Source organism: Parambassis ranga, chromosome 13 (assembly GCF_900634625.1).
Source record: "Parambassis ranga chromosome 13, fParRan2.1, whole genome shotgun sequence".
Taxonomy (NCBI): Eukaryota; Metazoa; Chordata; class Actinopteri; family Ambassidae; genus Parambassis; species Parambassis ranga.
In genome coordinates this window covers 17,201,275-17,224,738 of record NC_041033.1, presented here as the reverse complement: position 1 = coordinate 17,224,738, position 23,464 = coordinate 17,201,275, and the positions used below count along the sequence as shown (strand labels likewise).

Sequence of the window (23,464 nt, the reverse complement as noted above, 5' to 3'; positions counted from 1 at the left end):
AAACAGCTCCTGTACACTTACCCCGACCTATAACAATGATGCTGATTATATTGATGATAACAGCAATAATGCATATGAGAAAATGCAAATTGCCAACTGAAATACATGTATATTTGTTTTGCAGAAAGAATTAGACGCCACCGCCACACAGCTTGCCAACAGACAGGACGAGAGTGAACAGTCCAGGAAGAAACTAATCGACCTGAGCCGTGAGTTCAAGAAGAACACTCCAGAGGTGAGAAACTCTGATATTCAGAGAAAATGCACGAACTTAAAGAATATATCCTGCAATGATTTTGACAACCACCATTTGCCTCAGTGTTTCTCCGTGTCTGCTCTCCTCTTCATAAATGTAGCCGTGATTATTTACTGAGAAAGCAGGGGGAGGAGTAGACGGCACTGAGATGCGGGCTTGGTTCCCAAAAATAGTCTCTCCATTAGTTTCCCTGAAATCCTAAAGAGACAAAACAGAAAACCCCTCAGGAGTTTGTATTATCTGACCTAGTTTTTTATGCGAGCAGAAAGTGTGGTCCGTGAGTGTGTATGTGAGAGGGAGAGAGAAAGACGAGGGAGAGAGAGGCAGAACAGAGCAGGAGGGAGAGAAAGAAAGAGAGTGTGACAACACTACTAAGTGGGATCAGGAGGGAATTCTGTCCTGTTCCTGTGTTCCCATCACTCCTCCTGGGAATATTTGTTTCATCTCTGTTACCAAGGCAACTCGTTTCAAACCTCACAGTGAAAACAAAGTATTGTTGTGTTATTATTGGTAATGTCACCATGGTGAATTATTGATGGCAGTATGAATTATGTATGAATGGAGTAGACAGTGGATAGAAAATTGTCAACTCTCGCCGGAGTTGACAGTAGGCCTATTATAGTTACCACAGGCCTGGGATTGTGACTATTGACTTGAGCATGTAGCCCACCCGGTGTAAGAGGAATATACACCGGAGGAAACTGTACCTGCATACAAAAGACACTAATTTGACTTCACCCTATACATTCATCTCTAATCTCATTTCCACACAAACGCACACACGGCGAGACAGACACGACTGAGAGAAACGCGCAAGCAGAGGCAGAGAGAGCCGTGCACACAAAGAAAACATGCAGAGAAGCAAAGGCACAAACACACAGAGGCAGATAGCCGAGATCACAGAACAGGACACACACATTCATCAGTGTAACAAGGCTGTGATTTAGGAAGGCTCCTCTGGCGTCTGTGTGGCCCCTGGCATCTCCCTGGTATGTGGAGGAGGAATCTGAGCCAGGCCAGACGAGCGACAGGATTCATTACAGGGCTGTAACAGGCTCAATAGGAATCAGCACTAAAACTCCAGGCACTTGGCGTTTGGAAGTACAGAAGCATCAAGGCTGACTACCAAATAGGCTGCTTCATAATGTGTGATGGCCTGCGCTTGATTAAAAAAATGCCCTGATCATCTTGTGTGTTTACGGAGCTGTGTTTTCCATCACGGTGCATGGCTGTGTATTTGTGTGTGTGGTTGACCAGCCTATAGAGCGGGCTGTCAGCTCTCTGTGGTCCGCACCAGTCAGCGAAGATCACAGTCACATCAGATCAGACTGCATTAGGCTGAGCGGGAGTCCGTCTCTGATCCATTATTCAGCAACCAGGAGACCGGCCCACGTTGACTGTGTCTAGTCTGCTGAGCTGTACTCGGCGTGAACCGCACTCATGGTCTGCATAATAACACACACACGCACACAGACGCACACACACACTCACACAGGCTTTTGTAGCATTTTGAAAGTAGTGCAAAGAAATGCAGCGTGAAAACAAAGTTTTTATAATTCATTAGGACTGACACACTGTTGAATTTTTTTAGAGTCTACATCTGACTGTGCTTCCTAAGTTGCCTAAATTATTCATTCAGTTCTTAATTTCCCTTTAGTTAGTCAAGACTCCCCTTACTACAGTGTTATAAAGGCAAGGGTGGGAATGGTTGTAAAATGTCCCAAAGATTGCTAGCCAGAGGCAGTGGTAGTAAAACAACTTTGTGTGTGCTCTTGTGTGTGCACATGCATGCACATACACACGTTTGTGTTTAGCTGCAGGGTAGACAGACAGCGAATGGGAGTTCCATACTCCCTGGAGGATTCCTCTGGCTGGCCTGTCTGCTGTCTGCCGGCAGCTTACGCACCAGCCATCCATCTCCTGCTGCCTGGGCCCCTCCACTCCCCTCACTACACACACACACACAGATTGACCACGGTGTCTGTGTGCATTGTTATGTTATATGGTCATAAATCTTTGGAAGTGGAGGGGGCAAAGGGGGTGGAGCACCAGAGAGTGGACCGAAGGGGTTCACAGCCCCGGTGTTCAGCAGAAGGAGTAGCTTGCTGCTGTATGTTATTAGAATGTGCTTGTTTTTATTTGTTGAAAGTGTGTGTGTGTGTGTGTGTGTGTGTGTGTGTGTGTGACCCAAAAAACCCAAACTTTCTACAAAAACATAAGCTGGGAGGGCGACCAACAATGCATGGAGCTTTTAGACTGTGTAAAATATATCTTGAGTTGAGTCTACATGTAGAGGAAAAAGGTGAAGAGTATGATGTCAGCAGAGGTTGGAATTACTGCATGACTACCAGGCTAGACTGCATTACATTATACAAAGGTCACTGTATGGTTACATGCATCTAAAGCTGCAGTGCTAACACTCCATGTGTGAAATATTTAAATGTGTGGTCAGACAGATGATTGAGCACATTTTGCTTCTGCCTCTGAGAACTAAAGTAAAAAAAGATATACATTTGTAATAATCTACACAGGAACAATTGCATGTTAACCTAAACGCAGCAATCCTTGAAGTAAGAAATATGATATATTTTCAATCTAATGCATATCAACAAACAGACACTGGTGGTGTTGTGTGGGTGTTTTCTCCTGTGTGAGAAAGAGAGAGCCAGTGCAGGGAAGGGGGGCGGGGTGCAGGTCATTATCCCCCGCAGGGGAATATTGAATTGGCACAGACAAACAGCCACAGCGACCCCTGATGAAGTAACAATGAAGTAGGGTCACTGAGGTCATGACCTGTCCTCAGCCCCAGACAAGCGGACTGTCTGGACTAACCTGGGATTAGGACAGGCCCCAGACGCTGGTCTAGGGTCGGTTTGAGATGCACAGACTCCCCGCAGTCTCTGTTAGGCTTTTAAGCAGAGGTTTCAAAAAGGTGCAGAGTCTCCTGAGCACACATCTGTCGTTGCCCTACTTCACATCTTCATTAGGCAGTTTTGCGAGTACATGTGTGTCCATAAACTGTGCAAATCAAATGTTCCTGTACAGAATGTTCTATTCTGCTGTGCTTTTTACCGTACGCTCCAGTTCAGTTTGTCAGGATGTAGGCTCAGCTAACAGCATGGTGATTTGCATGTTCCCCTGATACATACTAGACTGGCTATCTAATCTGAAACTGCTGACTCGTACTGGAAAGTCATGCAATGGGACTTGGAGGATGAAAAGCATTTGCTTTATAGTAAAAGCTTGGTGCACAGAGACAATTTGCATTAACTGTAGGCCCAGTCATTCACACACTCTCTCTCTCTCTCTTTCTGTCTCTCTCACACACACACACACACACACTAGTGCTGCCTCTGGGTGGCCCAGGTGGTGCTGCACCTGTTCTTATGAGAAACGCAGTCCGCCAGAGCCCCTCAGGGTACAAACCTGGCCTCCTCCCTACCCTCATGTTCATCACTCACGCACCACACTTTCTCCATCGGCAGTGGCAAGAATGGTCTGGTCACTTCTCAGTTTCAGTTAGAATTATTAGTGCTAGTGTGCAATACAAAACGGAGAAGATTTTTGTACTGTGCCTGTATATCATTGCCACATGTTTCTGTGTGTTCACTGCTATTTTAGGATTAAAAATGTCCTGTTATCTCTTGTTTCACTAATCTGCTCTTCTCTCTTTTTTTTTTTTTTTAGGATTTACGGAAACAGGTTGCCCCTTTGCTTAAGAGCTTCCAAGGAGAGGTGAGTGCATCATTTGTAAATATATATTGTCACAGTAAGTTTTATATGCTCAAGTGCAGTACATAAACAATACATTGTATAAATCCAGCTTGACATTCATTGACTTGCATTGTTCCCTCTTTTTCTCTGCTTTGCCACTTAAATCGCCAAGTCTTCTTTCTTTCCTCCCTCCTCTTCGCCATCTCCTGTTCTTTCTCTTGCCACTATCTCATTTCCCCTCTTTCCTCTCCCTCTTTTCTTCACTCTGCTCTGCTCTTGATTTTCTGTCCTATTCATGAAGTCCCGTAGCCTGAGGGTGTGTTTAAATTGCATCCTGCAAAAAAAAAAAAACCCACCACAAAACCGTCGCTCCAGCCAGTCACAACTCACCAAATGCCATTTCCTTGGACTTTCTGTGTCTGCATGATTCGTTCGGGTTATTTGTTGTTTTTAGTGGATTTGTTGAATCATAAGCCATTTTTTTGTTCTTTGTGGCACGTGTGTTTACTTTCAGTTTAATGCTACGCCCTACGTTTTTAAATACCTTGCCCAATATGAGGTGACTTCTGTGTGTGTGCTATATCATACTCCCTCTGTTCCCTCTATCTCCTCCTTCATCATTTTGGCCTATTTCCATCGTGACTCCTCCTTACTGGCAGCCATGCATTTCCAGTTCACTCCCATATGTGAAAGTCAGAGGGTAGGAGTGGAAACGGCTGGTTTCGACTGGTGCGTTATTTGGGGTTGGAGTGGGTGGACATTCAGCAGTATCTTTTCTCTAGCACACACACAAGGACACACATATGCACACAAACAAAATCATCTCAATACATACTGACAGGGCTGTTTTGCTACTGGCCATAGAATATTACAGTTTAACACTGGGTTAGTTTCCATATTCATGTGTTAGAGCAACAACCACAGCCAGTGGTTATGTAAAAATGCTGTAATTTATAGTGGTTCCACCATGTTCTGCTGATGATCTGCAGTCTATTTAGAGAATAGAAACAGCAGCTGTATAATTGGGGCTTTGTCAGCTGTTTCCACCATCCTCATGTTGACACACCTCGACGGCGTGCACTGCAGAACACGCCGAGACGCGTAGTGGGTGGTCGCGGAACTGAGAAAGACATTATCTTATGATTATTGAGATAATACTGTACACCCGCGCCAGTCTTAGAGCAGCCCATCAATCAGTCGCCTATTCTGCCTGCTTGCATGCCACAACATGAGTAGCTCTGAGAATGTGTAATTTTAGCCTGTCTTTGTTTGCTTACCCCTCAATGCTTTGATCAGGGACAAGACAGCACCAGAAACCAGAGGGGTCCTCTTGAAGTCCCACAGTCCCCTCATCCTTATGCATTTTACTCAGGAGCTTGAATCTTTACTAAGTGAATGTGGAACTGAGAACAATAAAAAGTTTAAGCTCAGGAAGTTGGTCTTGGTACCCTGTTTAATCTTTGTCATTGAAAGGTGGATGCCCTCGGGTCATAATTATTACCAATAACAGTACTGTTTCCACAAGGCCTCAGTTGGGTAAACGGGTTATGTGTGTGTGTGTGTACGTGTGTTTGTGTGTGTGTGTATGTTGCATGCTCAGTGTTCCTTGTTGGTCCATCGATCAGATAAGCTTTTCCATTATCCAAGGCTTCAGTCTCTGCTTCCCATAGCCTCCCCTTATCAGACTCCACTGGGGCCACACACGCACGCACACACAAACACATATGCACACACGCAGGTCAGGCTGATGCCCTTCACACACTATGGGTTAGATAGGGGAGCGAGGCGGTGCTGAGTGATGGTGGCACAAGCTGCTGACGTATGTACGTATGCATTTGTGTGTGTGGATGTGTCAGGGATACCTTTTGCAATTGCAAGCACTTCTCATCGGTAACGTACTGATAGTGGTGAGGTATCATTTGTGTCAGTTCATTTGTTTTGCTTGGTTTGTGTGTGTAGGATGGGGGCAGGGGAGCATGTAATAGCAGATGTCATTGGGATTGGTTGAAAGAGCTGCAGTTTGGAACAGCAGGGTTGTATTTGCAAATCCTGGGTGGTCTTCTAATGGCTCTGGTCCTGCAGTTAACCTGCCTCTAACTGTAGGGTGTGTCCTACATTAAATGTCTATTTCCTGCCTCCCATGTTGGGCTATATAAAGCTGCTGTACCACTGACCTTGGCCTAGTCATTGTACAGTCACACAGCTGCCTTCCTTCACTGCTATCGGCAGATCATTTTTTTTGTGTTGGTTTTGTGTGTGTGCATTTCTTCTTTATCATAAGATTGTGTTACTTGGAATCTGATCACATGCACACACTTTTTGACACTGATGAACAGGTTTGGTCTTTGTGCGTGAGAGGTATTAGTACTCGGCATCAGTAATCTCCCATTAGTGAACATGCATTTGAGGATCCTGATCGCTCAATGTCACACAGCACATGAGTGGGGTAAAGTACATGGTGCAGCATGATATGAAAATGAGATATACTAGTGAGGAGGTTGTGTGTGAGAGAGGGTCCTATGCATGCCAGAGAGGCATAAGTGTGTGACAGCAAAACATGTGAGAGAGACACTGAAAGGGGAAAGAAAAAAATGAGTCAGAGAACATGGAAGTGACAAGGGGGAGAATTTGAGAGAGAAGGCTGAGAGAAAGACAGAGAAATAAAAAGGGGAGGGGGGGTGTTGCTGGCACCAGCCTACTCGGGGCCAGATGTTTTGCGGCTAAAAAACTAGAGATGAATCAAAGCCATGTGAAGAGATTTATTAGGTTCCCATAGGAGCCCAGGCAGTATTACATGTAGCCCGCTCTGTTTACAGTGGCAAGAGCCCCTAAACCACCCATCAACTACACTACTGGCTTGGCTGGGAATGTGAAGACTTTATATTTGGACTTATATAGGCTTTTGTCTTTATTCCCTTTCTCTCTGTGAATGTGCTGGAGGAGCTGGAAGAGAAACACAAGGCTGTTTAGTCTGAGTGTGTGAGCCAGAGTAGTCAGCTGTAGCTCTGCCCAGTACAGTAGCACCATCTGAATGTCTTTATTTGGCATCTGTTTCCCTCGATTTAGACTTGATTTCAGATGCATTTCGCCTACTCTGTCTGCTTTTCATATTGAAGTATGACACACAAACTACAGCGGAGCTCGTTGCCTCATGTTTCAGCACTGACAGCAGAGGAAAAGTTCCCCCCCAGTATGATTTTAGAATTAATCTCTTATGGATCCATTCTAAAGCTGTCCATTTCAATAATATCGGTGATGGAATGCATGCCGTGCCCTCTTGTGTTAATGGCTGCATCAGTAATGGATCCACACTGTATTGCTGCTAAGAGCTGACTGAATAATCTGCCCCTGCTGTGGCTGGAAAGACTGAGCCAGCTGTTTAATGATGTCAGCATGCTGGAGGGGAAACGAACGCGCACACATGCGTGCACACAGACAAACACACACACACACACCAAATGACGGACTTAGACACCCTCACTTTGAGGACAGACAGACGTGGACATGCAGAGGCACACGGCAAACGAAATGCATCCGTCATCAGCTGAACAGCTGAAGTGACTTCACGGGAAGGAAACACCAACGCAGCCACCATCAAGACAGCCACAATTGCATGCAACATACCAACACATAGTGTGGATAGACAGATATGTAGACTACTCTTACTGTGAAATTAATGGGCCTGTCTTCGGAGCATGTGGATATGACACTCAGATCTGAGGTGATAAAACTGAGAATTAAGTTTTTCTTTTTCATCCTTGCAGATCGATGCCTTGAGTAAGAGAAGTAAAGAAGCAGAGGCCGCCTTCTTGAACGTGTACAAGAAAATAATCGATGTCCCTGGTAAGGCTTTTAATGTTTGTGCTGTATGTTTGTTTAAGTGTGTTTGTCTAGACATCTCCCAAGTCCAAAAACATAATCAGAAGACCCCCTTATCCATGAAGACAGCACCAACGGGGGAAGAGGAAAAAAAAGCATGACACCGTCCCTCTGGTGCTCCTTCACTGTTCACCCAGGCGTGTGTGACGCCTTAATATGTCCCCATGAGATCTCATCCCCACTGGTGTAGCCTTTAGAGTGGGTCTTAACAGAAGGTGCGTCCTGATAGGGATGACAAGTGCGCCCACAATTGGCTCGGTGAAGTGCACACGCGCGCATGCACGCTGCAAACACAAGAGCAGTTACACACTTCAGCACACTGAAGCTGAGGAGGGACGTGCAGCAGTTTGAGAACACACAGTCGCAGTGCTGCTGGTTGGAGATCTTCAGCTGTATGGGAGCCCTGGAGGGGCCGCGCATGTAGGAATGAGAGAGGAGTTGAGTTCATCTATAGCGTAAGGAGGTCATCATATTCCCACATGGATAGACCTACAGTAATATCTTTGGATTGTACTGCTCCCAATAAGTCAGCGCCAGCTCTGACGGGGCTATTCTTAACTTGCAGCGAGACAATGATGTAATGCCTGATGCACACACGCACACAGACACAGACCAGCCTGACTAATGCAGCAGTCTTGAAAGAGGAAACAGTGTGTTTTGTTCTGTCTTCTATCAGCTGAAGGCCTGGTTAGTCAGCCCAGTGTGCTCTGCTTTAGATTAAAGGTGTCTGGTGAGAGCGTTTAGCACCAGTGGCCCACAAGTCAAACTGCTTTTAACAGGCTGTACAGTTGATTTGAAGTGTGTGTGTGTGTGTGTGGGGCGGGGGGGCTCAGTGAAGGACAAAGGTTTGATAAGAGGGAAAGAGAGTTGATTTTCAAGGGCAGCAATGCAGATAGGAGTCCAAATTCAGGGCACAGTTATGTTACATAGTGTTTGTTTGTACTTTTGTGTGTTTGCGTGACACTCTTGTATGAGGTGTGTTCATTTGTGTGTCAGAGCCTAGCCCTGCATGGTGTGTCACCTTGACAGAACAAAATCAGCATGAAATTCCCCAATCGTTCTCTGCTGATCTCTCATTAGCATAGTTAAGATATCTAACTGCGTCAGCCATGACACACACACACGCACACACACACACAGCCCTTACCCCCAGCTGTAAGCTGTCAGTTCCTCTTATCTGTACAACACACACACATAAACACACACACACATAAACTGCTCTTTTAGCTGGCATGCTGATGAGCGTCGCCTGCGTCTCTTGGCTGCCTGTCACCAGTCTGCCACCCATGAGCACCAATCAGATGTGATTGGCCTGACTGACAGGGCTCTCTTCATCACACTGACAGTTAACCCTGCTGTGTGTTCAGAGATGCTGGTAAAATGCCTCTAGAAAGTTGCCGTTCTTCCTTCTGTCTCTGTTTTTTTTTTTTTTAATCTCTTATTTACCTTTTACATCGGCTGTTTTACAGCTCCACTTTGTCCATCTGTCTGCTCCCATGTTTCCCATGGCTTTCAAGCTGCATCATAGTGAACACTTCAAGAGATCACAGCCTAGTAATCTCTCTTGTTAATGTGCCCCTCATCTATGTTGTGTTTATCTGTCTGCCTGTTTGGGTAGTAAAGTCTCTCACTCACTCACCCTCACTCTCACAGCATCTCACACATTTTGTTTTTTCCCCATACAAAATAAAATGTTATTAAATTAATGCAACTCTCCCTCGATACAAAGGCTGATAGTAGATTGTTCGTTAGACTTCATTGATTAAGGTTTGTTGATAAAGAATGGAAAAACTGTGACCTTTCAGTGTGCTCTAAACTGTTGTAGCAAACCAAATTTTGAATACTCTGTATTTGAGAGTAATCAAAATTCACAAGCAAATCTAGTGATTTGTAGGTTTCCAGAATCATTATATCGTTTATATTGTTAGATGGATCATTTATTGATCTGCAAGAACATACCAGATATTATACATTTTTGCAAATTCTGCCAAAAAAATCGATATGTACTGCATCAGTGGCTGTGCATCGCCTTATTATAATGTTACTGGTAATTGTGATATGTTTTTGTTCTTGGTGGAACCAATGATTCTCCACAGGGAGATCAAAGTTGAGGGTCAAAACCAGAGCAGTTGTCCTGGAGCTGTTAGAGATTCATCGCCTTGCTCAAGGACACTTCACCAGGGCAAATGCTGGCTCTCACAGGGCCTTGAATGTAGTTATTCCTAGCTCACCATGCCACCTTGCCGCCCTTGCTTGTCTAATCTGTTTTGTGGTGTGTTAATATGGTGTGTGTGCGCGTATGTTTTCTCTACCAGATCCCGTTCCTGTGCTGGAGCTGGCTCAGCAGCTGCAGCTGAAGCTCCAGAGGATGCACGACATTGAGACAGAGAACACCAAACTTCGAGAGACACTGGAGGACTACAACAAAGAGTTTGCAGAGGTTAAAAACCAAGGTTAGAGTCAGACACATGCAGTGACACACATTTTGGGAGTTTCCCTGACATTGAGAGAGACATAGATCTAGGCCGCACCATCACAATGTCATATTCCAATGATTAATATTTTAAAGATATGCAGTGTCATCATATTGTCTGATAACTGTTTAGGGGGGTGGTTGCTGTATGTATTTTAGGAAATATGGTAACAGTTAAGGGGCTAGAGGACAGCCCACAGTTTCCAAGTAGAAATATAATTTAAAAACATTCAGCAGAAATATGACAACCAGTCATGCAGTCACCTAAACAAACACTGCACATATTTGGAGCTACACTGGGTGAAACGCACTAGAAAATCCAACCGTTAAAATATTAAAATGGTGAGACGCACCTGTAGCTGCATCCTAAGCAGAGATGTGTATGTGTTCTTAATGTAGCTTTTAGCTTGGGAAATGAATTGTTTTAAAAGATAAATGGGTGAAGTCATTTATCAAAATATTTTTAGCTCAAACACAATACTATAATATTCTCTAACCAAGCCTTTGCCATGCAGCTGTATCAAAGGACTACCTTTGCTTGTTGATATGCAGAGAACTACCAAGTATATAAGATCAAAGAAACATTTAGAAGCCTTCTTCAAGGTCACAGTCTATGTTTGAGCATTTTTAATAACTTTTTAAATTTTTAAAACACACAAAAAATGTACAAGGTTTTACATTTTCAAATAGGGTTTCAAATAGATTTGAGGGGGGGAAACCATGAAGCACAGTTTCATGAATAAAAAACGACAGGCTACCTCAGGGTAAAGAAAGATGGAAAAACTGACAAAGGCAGAGGGATGAGTGAGAAGCAGTAATAAAAGTGCTGTAATTTCAGTCGAAAAGGAGTGAGCGAGCGAGCCGGGGAATGTTTTGGAATCCCCCTTTCCTCAGCGAGAGTTAATTGGAACAGCTCGATAGCGGCAGGGTTCCATTCTGCCATTGATTTTCCTGTTCCCTCATCCTTTATCCCTCCTTCCTGCCTCAATAGATGGGGGATATTTAAACCCCAAAACACACTCTGGAACTCCCACTCTTGTTAAACACACACACACGGACCCACCCGCTTGCACACACACACACAGATGCACAAAGAGCACAGGGGCCATTGATCCCTGCAACCTAAATGTTTAAAGTTCAGTTAAGCAGTTAAGGGGTAAGAGGGCTCTGAGGGGACTCTCCTCTATTGATTATGTGTCAGAGCAGTGAGACTGGAGTTTAAATCACACGCACACACACACACAAAGTGCTAAGAGCCCTCAGTCAAAGGCAGAAGGCAGCAATGCTCTATATCATTGTCTCAGTCACTTATATCTTTTTCTAAGAAACACACACACACACAGGCCTATTTATTACTCCAGTTATGTGTTAGATTTATTTCAAGCTGCCCCATACAGAGCCTAGCCGTCAGCAGGTTATGGGGTTTCAGTACTAATGCAGTCCTAATGAATACAGCATATCTAGTGCTGGTGAATGCTGAATATTCTATACCAGTCATGGATGTAAAGATTAGGCAGGAGCCACTGGAGCCAATGTCTTGGTCTGTGCTGACAGAAAAGAATGTGGTATATGAAATGCTGTTCCTAAAGTAAAGGTCAAACACACACGTCAAAATCATCATCATCATCAGTGCCACTAATCATCTGTAGTCTGTTTTCTATGTGGATCTTATCTGCATATTAGTCTTTCCTTCATTTTCTCTCCTCTCTCCTTCTCCAGAGGTGACAATTAAGGCCTTGAAGGAGAAGATTCGTGAATACGAGCAGTCTCTAAAGAATCAAGCCGAGAACCTGGCTCAAGAGAAGCAGCTCCAACTACACAATGACTATGCAGAGAAGGAGAGGTATGACTGTGTGTTTGTGGGCTGCTGCTAAAGCAGCTGTGTTTTAGTAATAACCTCTGCATTAAGTTGCCATTTCAAACCTTTGGGTCATTGCACCCTCAGGCAGGACTGCTGATTTAAATCTTTCAATGATAGCTTTTAGATTTCAGACTTTATTTAGCACAGCTATTCAAAGCCTAATTTACTAATACTCCTGAGACTTATTATTAGCTAGATCAACAACTCAATTGTTGCAGATGAATGTGTGAATAGAGAATTTTTTTTATCAAGATATATTTCAGGCATTAAGATGGGATAACCTCAGTGGGCCTCTCCTGTGTCTGGAAATGTACATTAATTTAGTGATGCTCCCCAAAAGGATCATTGATTAGCTGTCACTTTATTTTCATTTCCATGCAGTAAGATGAAAGATATTTAAAATTGTGTTTATTTTCAGATAAACAGGAAGCAGGTGGTAGTGATAAATGATCTCAAATATTTTGCTTTATATTTTAGGAACATAAGAAGTCAATGTGACTTCTGTAATGGTGCATTAATTCTTACACATGCTTAAATGTCCTAGTACTGTCCTTTCCACAGTAAGGACCTCATTCACCATAAAGACCATTAAACTAATTGCCTGAGATGTGGGCTGCCATAATATTGTTTCACTTAACAACTGACTTGGGGTCTTTTTCTCCAACATTACTTACTTAATCAAAACTCATATGATGGTCACCAGTTCTAGTTTTCCTGTGAGGCAAACTAGAAACTAAACTTACATTCATACTGAATAAATAAGCATATGTGCAGAGTCTTAAGTGATCAGTGCTCTTATAATTAGCTGGTGCGGCCTCCAGGCTAAAAGACAATGCGTATGTTTTTTTTCCCACTGATGTACCTTTGCAGTGAAATACGATAAACCAGCCATTTGTCTTATTCCTGGAAGCTAGTTTTAATCTGCCTTGGTGATCATTTTGTCACCATTTTATGTTGATTTTTAATATTTGTCTCTGTTAAATGCACATTACACACCTCATATTTTCCACGTGTCAGTCATAATGTTTGCCCTGTGGAGCTGAATTAAAGCAGCATTGCTCCTTTCAAACATACAGTAGAAGATCAATTGTCCAACTGTATTTCCTGTGCGTCAGTGTTTTATAGGCCCCTTCCTGTCTGCAAAGAGCTGACTTCCTGTGTCTGAGAGGGGCAGTAAATGGATGGCACCTCTGATGCATTTTACCCAAGAAGTGAGGGAAGGAGAGAGGGAGAGAGAGAGAGAGATGAAAGGATGAAGTAGAGGCCAAAAAAATAGAGATGACAGGAGAGACAGATTGGCGGAGAAGGGGGGCATCAAAGAGTGCCATAAAGACCGTCTTTGTGTGAGATTATTGATGTTTTTACACGCAGTGGCAATTTCTCAGCAGAGCCCAACTTTTTATATGCTAAGAATGAATCTATTTTATCCATGTGGTTTCTGTCGCCCCCTCCCCCTCTCTCACTCAACCCTTGCTTGCTCTCTCTCTCTCTCTCCCTCTCTCCCCCTGGGTGCAGTGTGCCCCAGTGGCCAGACATTCCTGCCTAATAGGGCTGCTTAATGAGGAGTGGGTTGTGTTGGGAGGATTTTAGTGGGGAAAACACTTCAGAAATGGTGGGAAAATAGAGAATAGTTGCCACAAAGTGTGAACTAAGGATTTACTGACTCAGTATCTCTTAACTGTGACTCTTTTTCATGCCTTCTGTCTGCCTCTGTAGGAAACTCCAAGAGAGCCAAGACTCCATGTCCTCAAGGTTGGAAGAAGCTGAACACAAGGCCCAATCCCTACAGACAGGTACAAGCCCACTCAGTCTTAGCTGTACTGTTTTAACCCACTGAACTCCAAAGCAAACAAAATGCTAACATGATGATGCTAATAACCAGAACCGAGTTTGATATTTCAACACAATGCTGCAATTTTGGCATAATCATGTTATCAAGCAAATAAAGAAATAACCACTTTTCCAAGATTGGTAACATGGCTTATATTGGTTCTCTAAAATCAATCTGAACTGAACTATTTGTTTTTTTGTTTTTATATCTTCTTTAAAAATGAGCCTACAGCCTCTAAAAATGTCACTACAGTAAAAAGTTTCAGGGGGTTAACTGCCTCCCATAAAATTGCCTTATCACTGAAAATGCGCCTTTGTTTTAAATATTTCTCATCGATTTTTTTTTTTAGCTCTAAATGTTGGGTAAGAAATCATTACTAGTGATGTTTACACTCCTTCATCTGTTCTAGGCAAGTGTGGTTTGATGAGCTTGAGGCCTAGAAACATAAGCACATAATTTTGCTTCACTTTGACATCACTTTGAACCAATGAAAAAAGCAGACAAAGACAAATCTGACGCGAAATAACTGTTCACATTGCTTTATTAGAAATTTCTCTTTGAAAGAAGGCATTCAAGAAAGTATGTCTTTATGACCTCAGAACATATGTACATAATTGGATATATATGTTTCTTATTGGAATCTAAAGCAGAGGAACTCACATTTTTCTTGTCTTTTGCAGCACTTGAAACAACTCAGGCTGAGCTCTTTGATTTGAAGACAAAGTATGATGAGGAATCCACAGCAAAGTACGTGTATCCCTGATCTATGTGTGCGTTTGTGGGTGACTTTTCCCCTCTGGCTCCTCCATAGTCTGTTCCTGACATAATCATCCTGTTTAGTGAATCTCCTCGCCTGGAAACCTCCCCCCTCTCTCCTCAACAGCTGGAATGTCTCCCACAACGCTCAGCAGCCTCTAAATCCCAGCATTACCCATGCACTGTAAATACTGACAGGGATTGTAATGTGTTCTGCAGCCATGGAAAAGCATCCAAATAATAAATATATATACATATATTTTAGGCAGAGTGAAATCTCGGACTTAAAGCAGAAAAGGTTTCTAAGAAGAACTGTAAGATAAGGTTTCTTACATTATTGGAGCAGTGAGCAGCTATCATTATTGATCTTTTAGTGGTGGGGAGGATGCAAACAGAACAGCTTTTCCATGTCAGCACTCTACACTGTGAAGTGTCACTTTGTGACATTCACACTCCTTATCCCCTCTGGGTTAGTAGTGGGAACCAGAACCACTCCACAGCATCCGAACCACCTTCAGAAAGCTAAAAAGTTAAATTCCAGAGAAGAAAAAGGTGACAAAATCACATTCTATTTTTCTTAAAACATGAACTAAAACTGTCCACGCACCGTACATGCATGCTCAAAGTACAGCGGGAGTATCAGCGTCCCCTCCCTCCTCTCACACACCCCATTTACTATTCCCCAAACTTGCTGTGTCTCTCCATTAAAGGAGTTGTTAAATTGATTGGCTGTTAAAAACAGATCGATCCCTCTTCTGTCTTCCTCACATTATGTTTCCCCTCTTTTCCTACCTCCTTCACTCCCACACTTTGTCTTTTATCTCCTGCTTTCTGTGCTTGTGAGTGTGAGAGGAAAGGCCAGAGGAAGATATTCCGTTGAGTGTAATGTCATTAATCAATAGGTTTCATAGTCTTATCAGAGGGCCTCCCTGTTTATTTTCTAAACCTGTCATTATGTTGTGTGCTCCTTCACTTTTTCTGAGCTTTTTATTAACACTTCCCTTTTTTCTGTTCTTGTCTGTTGCTTTTATGTCAGAAGAAAACACGTTTTGAAAAGACACTTATAGCAGGCTCCATTTGCTTACAGAAGCTAATAAACACATGGCCCGCCCACATTCACAAATGCACTCGTGTGCAAGCACACACATACACATATATACACACACACACACAGTATACGCACAAACTTGCTCGTTCACTCACTCGTGAGCCTGAGGCAGTCAGGGTCCTTGACTGTGTGGCGTGCTGTGATCTGAAATTTTAATGCAACGCTTTAAAGCACACACAAACCCTCTCTAACCCTGCACACTCCCAGTCCTTGGAGTCCTTCCCCCGTTTACTGCTTGGCTGAGCAAATCGCCAGTGTTTGGCTGAACATAACTTTTAACCCTTTAACTGCATACATTTTGGCACTGTGAAACACAAATTGCCATACATATCTTGCACTGTTTTCACACAAACAGAGGCACATAGACAAACACGAACACACACACGCACACATACGCACAAACACATGCACACACGCACACACTTGCTCTAAACTTTCCACTAAGGAGGACATTGCATGACAAATCCCCCATCCTCTTGCTGCATTTGGGTAATCTGCCTTTTAAAATACGCTCTGAAACACACACAAACACTCCTGGACGTACACACTCTCCCTGAGAATTTGGTCAATGTTGCAGTGCCCAGAGTGTGTGAGCTTCAGCAGGAGGTGGGCCTGTAGATGTAGCGTAGCTCCCTTTCTGTGTCGGCGCTGTGAGGGTCTGACTGGCCGCGTTTTACCCGTTTAGTCCCTGTTAAAGATTAATGATATATTGATCTCCAGCCCCACAGGGTGTGTGTGAGTGTGTGTAAAAGCTCCTCTGCAATGTGTGAATGGGTTTATCTGTGCATAAATGACTTGATACCATTCTGGTAAACCCATTTAATTGCTGATAATTAGACAACAGTCAATAGGCTTTAGTTTCCTGTGTCCATCTCAAGCACAAACATGAAATTGTGTACAACATCCACACACAAACACACACACAGACCCACACTCACAGCTAGCTTCTTTTTAAGCCTCCTTGAAATCCCCAAGGTAACACGCTGTGAAAACGCAATGTGGAGAAAGCCAGGGAAAGAAAAGAAATGGAGTGATGAAAGCTGGAGGGCAAAAAGCAAGCCAGGGGCTGGAGGCTTCAGCGAGGAAGAGGGGATAAGAGTGTGATAGAGGAGGGAAATGAAAATCTAAATCAAGGGAATATCCTGCTGGCACCGAGGACAGAGGCCGAGGAAGAGAGGGCAAAAGATGAGAGAAGGGAGGTGGAAGGGGAAAAAAAGATGAAAGAAGGAAAAAGTGGAGGGCAATGGGAAGGGAATGGTTGAGGGGAAAGGATAGAGGCAGGCAGAGGGTGGAAGAGAAAAGGAACAGTTGAGTGAGGAGCAAGAGAGAGAGAAGATGATAAGAGATGAAAAGGCCTGTCTGAGATGGAGGAAGTACAGTAGGGGCTTAGAGGCTCTGGGCTTGTTTCAGAAGTCCTATAGTACTCACTGATGTCATTGGGTGCACCCATTGGCTTTCATGGTACAAAAGAGAGTGTGTAAGCGTGTGTTGTCTGTGTGCATGTATGCGAATTTTGACTGCAGCTGTGCATCTACTCTATAGCTCCTCCCTGTGGTTGCTGTATTGAACTTAAAAAACATAAAAATCAGGAATTATTTTGATGACTGACCTTTACTGTTTGGTGTTTGAACTAATTCCACTCGGTGCACTGGTGAGCCATTGACAGTTACTGCCCTGCCCAGCGACTGACTGACTGTATCAGGATATGCAGAAAATCCCTTCCCTGTGATCTGCTTTGGCCCTCAGCCTCTAGCTTTGCCTTTATAATTCCCAAATACAGCCAAATCCAAAGGTTATTTAAGAAGACTTTGTGCATCTGTACTTTGATTAAATGATCACATTTGGAGCAGGAGAGGTTATGTATTTGGGTTGCATTACTACCCATAAACGCTCTCCATTACAAGCTTTTCTAGCTTGTTGGCTCTCTGACCCTACATTTGTGTATGCGGGAGGGCGACTGAGCGTGCACGTGGGTCCTGCACACTATAGCTTAAGACAGGATAAAAGCTGTTGAGGTAGTGTACTATTATGTTGCTTAAATACATAGTAGATCCTTTTAACTGTTAGGGGAAAGAATAAAAGCGGAGAGTGAAAAGCTCTCCCACCCACATCTGATTCTTTTTGCTGCATCGCCTGTGGCACAATGTTGACCTAATATCAACTGTGTCTGTTTTGTTAAACACATTCAAATCAGTAGTACTCAAGCCTATGGGACATAACACTGTTTCTCATACTGTGACACACAAATACAAAAGCTGTGTGGGTTATTGGGTTCACTATCAAAAGATTGCGGTGAAATCAAAAGGTCCTAATGGATATGGCAGTGCACGTATGCGCTGACTTCTTTGCACCCAGTGTGTTCTTATCAGTGAGTAATATCTTAAATAAACATGCAAGCATCCATGCTGCATCTTTGCACCATCCATGAGGTCATAGTCTCCACTCTTCCTCATAAATAGGGTGTATTTAAAATATATCTTGGCACAAACACATTCACGCTATGAACAAATCCAAAGAGAAGGAAATCATATATTTTGTGGTGCATAACCTGAAACTTCATTTTGAGTCTTTGTTGTTTTCCCCCTTTTTTTTTTTACTGTGTGCGGAAACGTGATAGGTGTTCATGTCTCTCATGAAAGAGGGTTATTAAACTATTTTTCCAAAGTCCAATGAGAGGTGGTATTATGGGGATGTATTCCTGCTGTCTGACCTCTAGCAAGTAAGAGGTGAACCATGGCCTCCATCCAGACCATTAGTCAGACACAATCACACAGCTTCATAGCAGATTAGTCTGCTGTATTAGGACTTAGAGCTCTATTAATGTAATCCCTCTGTTTTAGTGTGGCCCGGGTTTAGGGGCTTACATGTGCACACCCACACACAAAGACACACACACACATACACTTAAATACATGTATGCACGCACGCATACAAGCTGTTTGGGTTATGCGGTTCACAATCAATGGATTAAGGTGAAATTTAGACGGTAGCTTAATGGACACGGCACCAGCATTCTCCAAATGCGTGCTCTCTGCACAATGGTAAACACATGTGATGCGTGCAGAGTGTACTTCTCTTACTGGGAATTGTGTATTAATTTTATCCATTCTTTGTTTTGTTTTTTTATCTGTGAGCTGTACCTCTTTTCACCACTGTCACATCCACTATGTGCTTTTCTGGAGTAATAATAAATGTTCCCTCTCTCTCAGGGCCGATGAGATTGAGATGGTGATGACAGACCTGGAAAGAGCCAATCAGGTAACCTGCTCAGTGTCATACTATAATTATCATACATGTGTTAACATTAAAATGCAGAGAGAGCAAATGAATTCAGGGATGGAAATCAGTCAGATACAATATAAAAATGGGTATAGGAAAACTTACTTAAACTATACTTACACATTGTGACACACTCTTCTTGTCATAATTTGTCACAAACCAAAACCAACACTCACCTCACCCTAACCAGGATTTCATTGTCTGTACCATAAACATTACCTGTTCCATAATACACACGTAGAATGGACCATGGATGGAGAATAATTTCGAGTTGATTCTTTATGCATTGTGTGCGAAGACTCATTTAGGACAACTATATCTTGTTTCCTGTAAATTGTCCTGACAGTAACCAGCTCTATTAGCTCCAATGGATGTTAAAATAACTTTGATCTTGTGACCTGGCAAGCAGAAGGTCCTCTTTGACTGATTCAGAGTGTTTGCTGTGTCACACAGGGCTTGTCTGGAAATTTTCAAGACCGCATTACACGTGTGAAAGTGGCTTTACGTTTTCCAGAGCACCAAATGTGTATTAATTTGGTGCTGAAAATAGTCCCACACAAAAGCTCCATTTACTCTGGTTTTAAGTAACATCAGCATCCAGCTGTTTTTGGAAATTATTTAGCTTTGTCTAAAAATGGCTCCATTTATTTCTGGGCACTTGTATTTAAAGATTTAAATCTTCATTAAGAACTACCAGACCTGTTGCTTAGACAGGCTGAATGGAATTTGTCAGCAATGAGAAAATATACAATGTTGCCATTCTAACATTAATATTCTTATCTCTTTATGTTGTGTACATTAACAAATGATGGTTTGCTTATCACTGAGGGGTTCTGCTGGTTTTACATGTTTATTACACACCTACTAAACCCATCCAGCTGAAATAAGCCCCCTGGCACACCTTCTGCCCCTGTGTTGTAAATATTCCTCTGGTATCTGTTAATGTCATTGTTGTTAACTTTCATTATTAGCCTAAGAGTATGATTTGTGGTTAAAGGGGTAGCATAGGCATGTAATGTTAATATTAGCCCAAAGGTTAACGTTCCCGCTATAATGCCACACACACAAACACACAGACTATTCACACTTCTGATTTGAAGTTTACAGAGGATGACAGCATGGCCTGCAGCTCAGTCACAGACTTTTTATATGCTTTTATAAGAAGAAAATGGAAAACAGCAGATTCTTCTTTTGCAGCTAGCAGTCCAACTCCCACCCAGTCAATAACAGCTCCTCAATATGGTTGCAATTAGGAACACTGTGGAATCGGCTCCCTGTAAGTCTTAATGATGGCAAGTTGGCCAGTGTTGCAGATGATTCCCAACTGGAGCATGGCGGTTTGGCTATAAACACCAGGCACTAGGGTATCATCTCAATTCTAGGAATTATTTAATATTTTTAATTAAGGAAATGAGCTCCACAATTCTTACACTTGCGCTCCGCATTCTCTGCATTCTCCCAGCCCTTCTCCACTCTGTAGTTTATGTTTGTTTGCGGCAAAGGGGTTGATATTTGTTGAATACAGACACATAGTTGGCTGGGCGGAGATGTGTATTGGAAAACTTTTCTTACAATTTAATTGCCTTTTGCTTTAACGCTTGTACAGCCACGACCATTAAGTTGATAGATTTTACACTGAGTACGCACAATGATGTTACTTACTACGTCTCACTATTTTGATTTTTTTTTTGAGTGCAATAAAAAATTGAAGAGTCACAGGATTTTCCTTTAACATTTTTCTTGTGTGTGTGTTTTTTTTTTTTTTCTTTTAGCGAGCGGAAGCAGCTCAGCGAGAGGCGGAGTCACTCAGAGAGCAGTTGTCCTTGAAAAACCAATCCCAGCCGCTCAGCAGCCCGGCCAAGGCCGACGCCGACACGGTAGCACATTTCACTGGTTCATTGGCAGGTTGCCAAAAAGATATTGATATGCTAAAGATTAGCTTGGCCTTTTATGCTTGGGGTGATTGGCTGATTACAGTTTATTGATCACTGTAGTCATTGATATTAAGATCACGGACATGATCAGTAATGCTGGTAATAGGTGATTGCAGAATTAACTGATTTATTGTCAACTTATAGACCAAAGTATCAACTTCAACTCTACTGTGTAGTAGATGAATTGATTTGGAGCTCTTGGTTTATAGCGCATAGTGCAAATGAACCTTTTAAAGTGACCGGTATGAATATATTGTACAAAATGCAGTATATTAAATGTCCTAAAGATTATGTCTAGTTTGACATAGAATACATAGTGACATTGTGAAATTGAAGTCTGCCACTTACATAGATTTGTTCTATAAACCTATGGCTAAATATGGCTTTTTAGGAACAGTCTGCAGAGGTGGCATCCCACTCAAATCTGGAGGCGGAGCTCAGGGCCAAAGAAAGGGAGACCGCCCAGCTGGTGGAGGATGTCCAGAGACTGCAGGCCAGCCTGACCAAACTCCGAGAGACCACCAGCTCCCAGATCACACAGCTGGAGCAGCAGCTCAGCAGCAAGTCGGCAGTTCTCAAGGTAGCAACAAAGCACCATCATTATTTAATTTTTCTGTATTGTCCTGTATCTTTCAGCTTTTATGTTTTCTTATCACACCTGTCACTTTATTCAGTCATAGGTGTGCTCCTTTCTGTAATCTGGAGTCACTAAAATAAGCATAAGACATATAAAGGATCCAGGGATTTCTTTTATTGTTATTCATCCCTATGTCCTCTAATAATCTACAGGAACTGGAGGAGAAACTGCAGAAGCAAGCTGACTATGAGGAGGTGAAGAAGGAGCTGAGGTGAGCAGTAAACACACTCATTTGTTTATGTGTGTTTGTCCCAATCTCAGATTTATTTATTGTGTTTGATCTATTAAATGTATCGTCATTTAGGATGTTGTAACGGAATTGAGTCACAACATTTAAAGCTTGTGTGTCTTTAGCTTCACTCACTTCCTATCTGCCTCTTTATCCTTCCTTTGCTCTTAAAGAGACAGAAATAGAATCTAGTGTACTACATGGAACTTTTGTGTATATGCAGCGGGTTCACATGGATTTTCTCTTTTTTTTTGTCAGTATCCTCAAGGCGATGGAGTTTGGAACATCTGAGTCTGTGCAGGTAAAATTGAGTGAGCTACAAACATGTATCAAAATATAACTGAACCACTCGGTGTGAGGGTAATGTTGGGGAAGTATTTCTAAATGCTGTCCTCTCTATTAGGATTCATCCAAACCTCTGGAGGTGCTGTTGCTGGAGAGAAACCGTACACTTCAATCAGAGAGCGCGGCTCTGCGCATTGCCAACACTGAGCTGAGTGGTAAGTCTTCCCAAATGTGGGGCCATCGTAAGAAATTGGAAAGTGAAGGAAGGTTGAAGCTATGTTAGGGTTTAACTACAGGTAACTACAGGTAAGGCTGAGCAGGAAATTAGCAATAACTTAAGGGAAATACTTAGATCTATTTTCTCTGAGAATACTTAACCGTTTGTGTTTGATGATCTGCCATTTTGGGTTTTCTTTCTTTGGAACCTTTGGTTTATAATGCAAAAAACCTTTATCATGGTACAGAAAAGTTGTTTCTTGTTCTCTTGTAAATCTTAAGCTGAGCAGTATTAAAATTGCTCTACACAAAAATGAGGACACCATACCATGCCCCCTACATCAGGCCTCTTGCCTTCTGCAACAGTGTTTATGGGTTTGAAATGTCATGGCTTTAGGCTTGAATAGTTGAATAGCTTTGAATTGATTAACATTCACAGTAAGGGGAGCTTACTGTCTAACTCAATCATGTTAAGTCTCAATGGTTATGCATTAGAATAATATTTCTCCCCGCACTTATCAGGATGGGTTCTAATAGTTACAAGACTGAGAAAATATAGTTCATGTCTATATTTGCTCTGGTGGATGTAAAAATTTAATCAGTCTAACCTCTGGAAGAAAGAAAATAAGGCCTGTGCTCAACAGAGCTGTGCAGTCCCTGCTTTTTGGTGGCATGCATCTGTTTTCTGTTCAGCCATGAAAAATTGTTCTTTAAAAGAATTATTGCTTCATTTGTTTTTGTATTTGGATGTTTTTTGTTGTTGTTTTGTTTTTGTTTTTTTTACAAAAGACTATGGTATATCCTCTGCAATGGAATAATTTGACGTGTAACAACACACTGCTGCAGCATGGAGTAGGACTCCCATGGTGTATTGGCTATCTATGGACATCTTTTACTCTGTCTAGTTATTTCCACTTTGCCTGCAAAAGAGAGAGAGCGCGACCGAGCACTGGGCCAAGCTAATCTGCCTAAGTGGCACAGTGTCAATTGTTTTGTTTGTCCTTTT

The 23,464-nt window shown here is 42.6% G+C and overlaps 1 protein-coding gene across 3 annotated transcripts in view; it reads left to right on the top strand.

The window, feature by feature from the left end:
• The window catches only part of cux1b (cut-like homeobox 1b), a 54,677-nt gene that overhangs the window by 15,573 nt on the left and 15,640 nt on the right, over positions 1–23,464 (top strand). For all 3 annotated transcript variants that reach the window (XM_028420674.1, XM_028420673.1, XM_028420672.1), the window contains exons 2-14: positions 125–235; positions 3,944–3,991; positions 7,735–7,813; positions 10,165–10,302; positions 12,042–12,165; positions 13,900–13,976; positions 14,695–14,761; positions 19,088–19,136; positions 20,930–21,034; positions 21,483–21,671; positions 21,881–21,939; positions 22,216–22,258; positions 22,361–22,457. In XM_028420674.1, the coding sequence (XP_028276475.1) occupies positions 125–235; positions 3,944–3,991; positions 7,735–7,813; positions 10,165–10,302; positions 12,042–12,165; positions 13,900–13,976; positions 14,695–14,761; positions 19,088–19,136; positions 20,930–21,034; positions 21,483–21,671; positions 21,881–21,939; positions 22,216–22,258; positions 22,361–22,457 (1,186 nt within the window). The remainder of the gene's footprint in view (positions 1–124; positions 236–3,943; positions 3,992–7,734; positions 7,814–10,164; positions 10,303–12,041; positions 12,166–13,899; positions 13,977–14,694; positions 14,762–19,087; positions 19,137–20,929; positions 21,035–21,482; positions 21,672–21,880; positions 21,940–22,215; positions 22,259–22,360; positions 22,458–23,464) is intronic.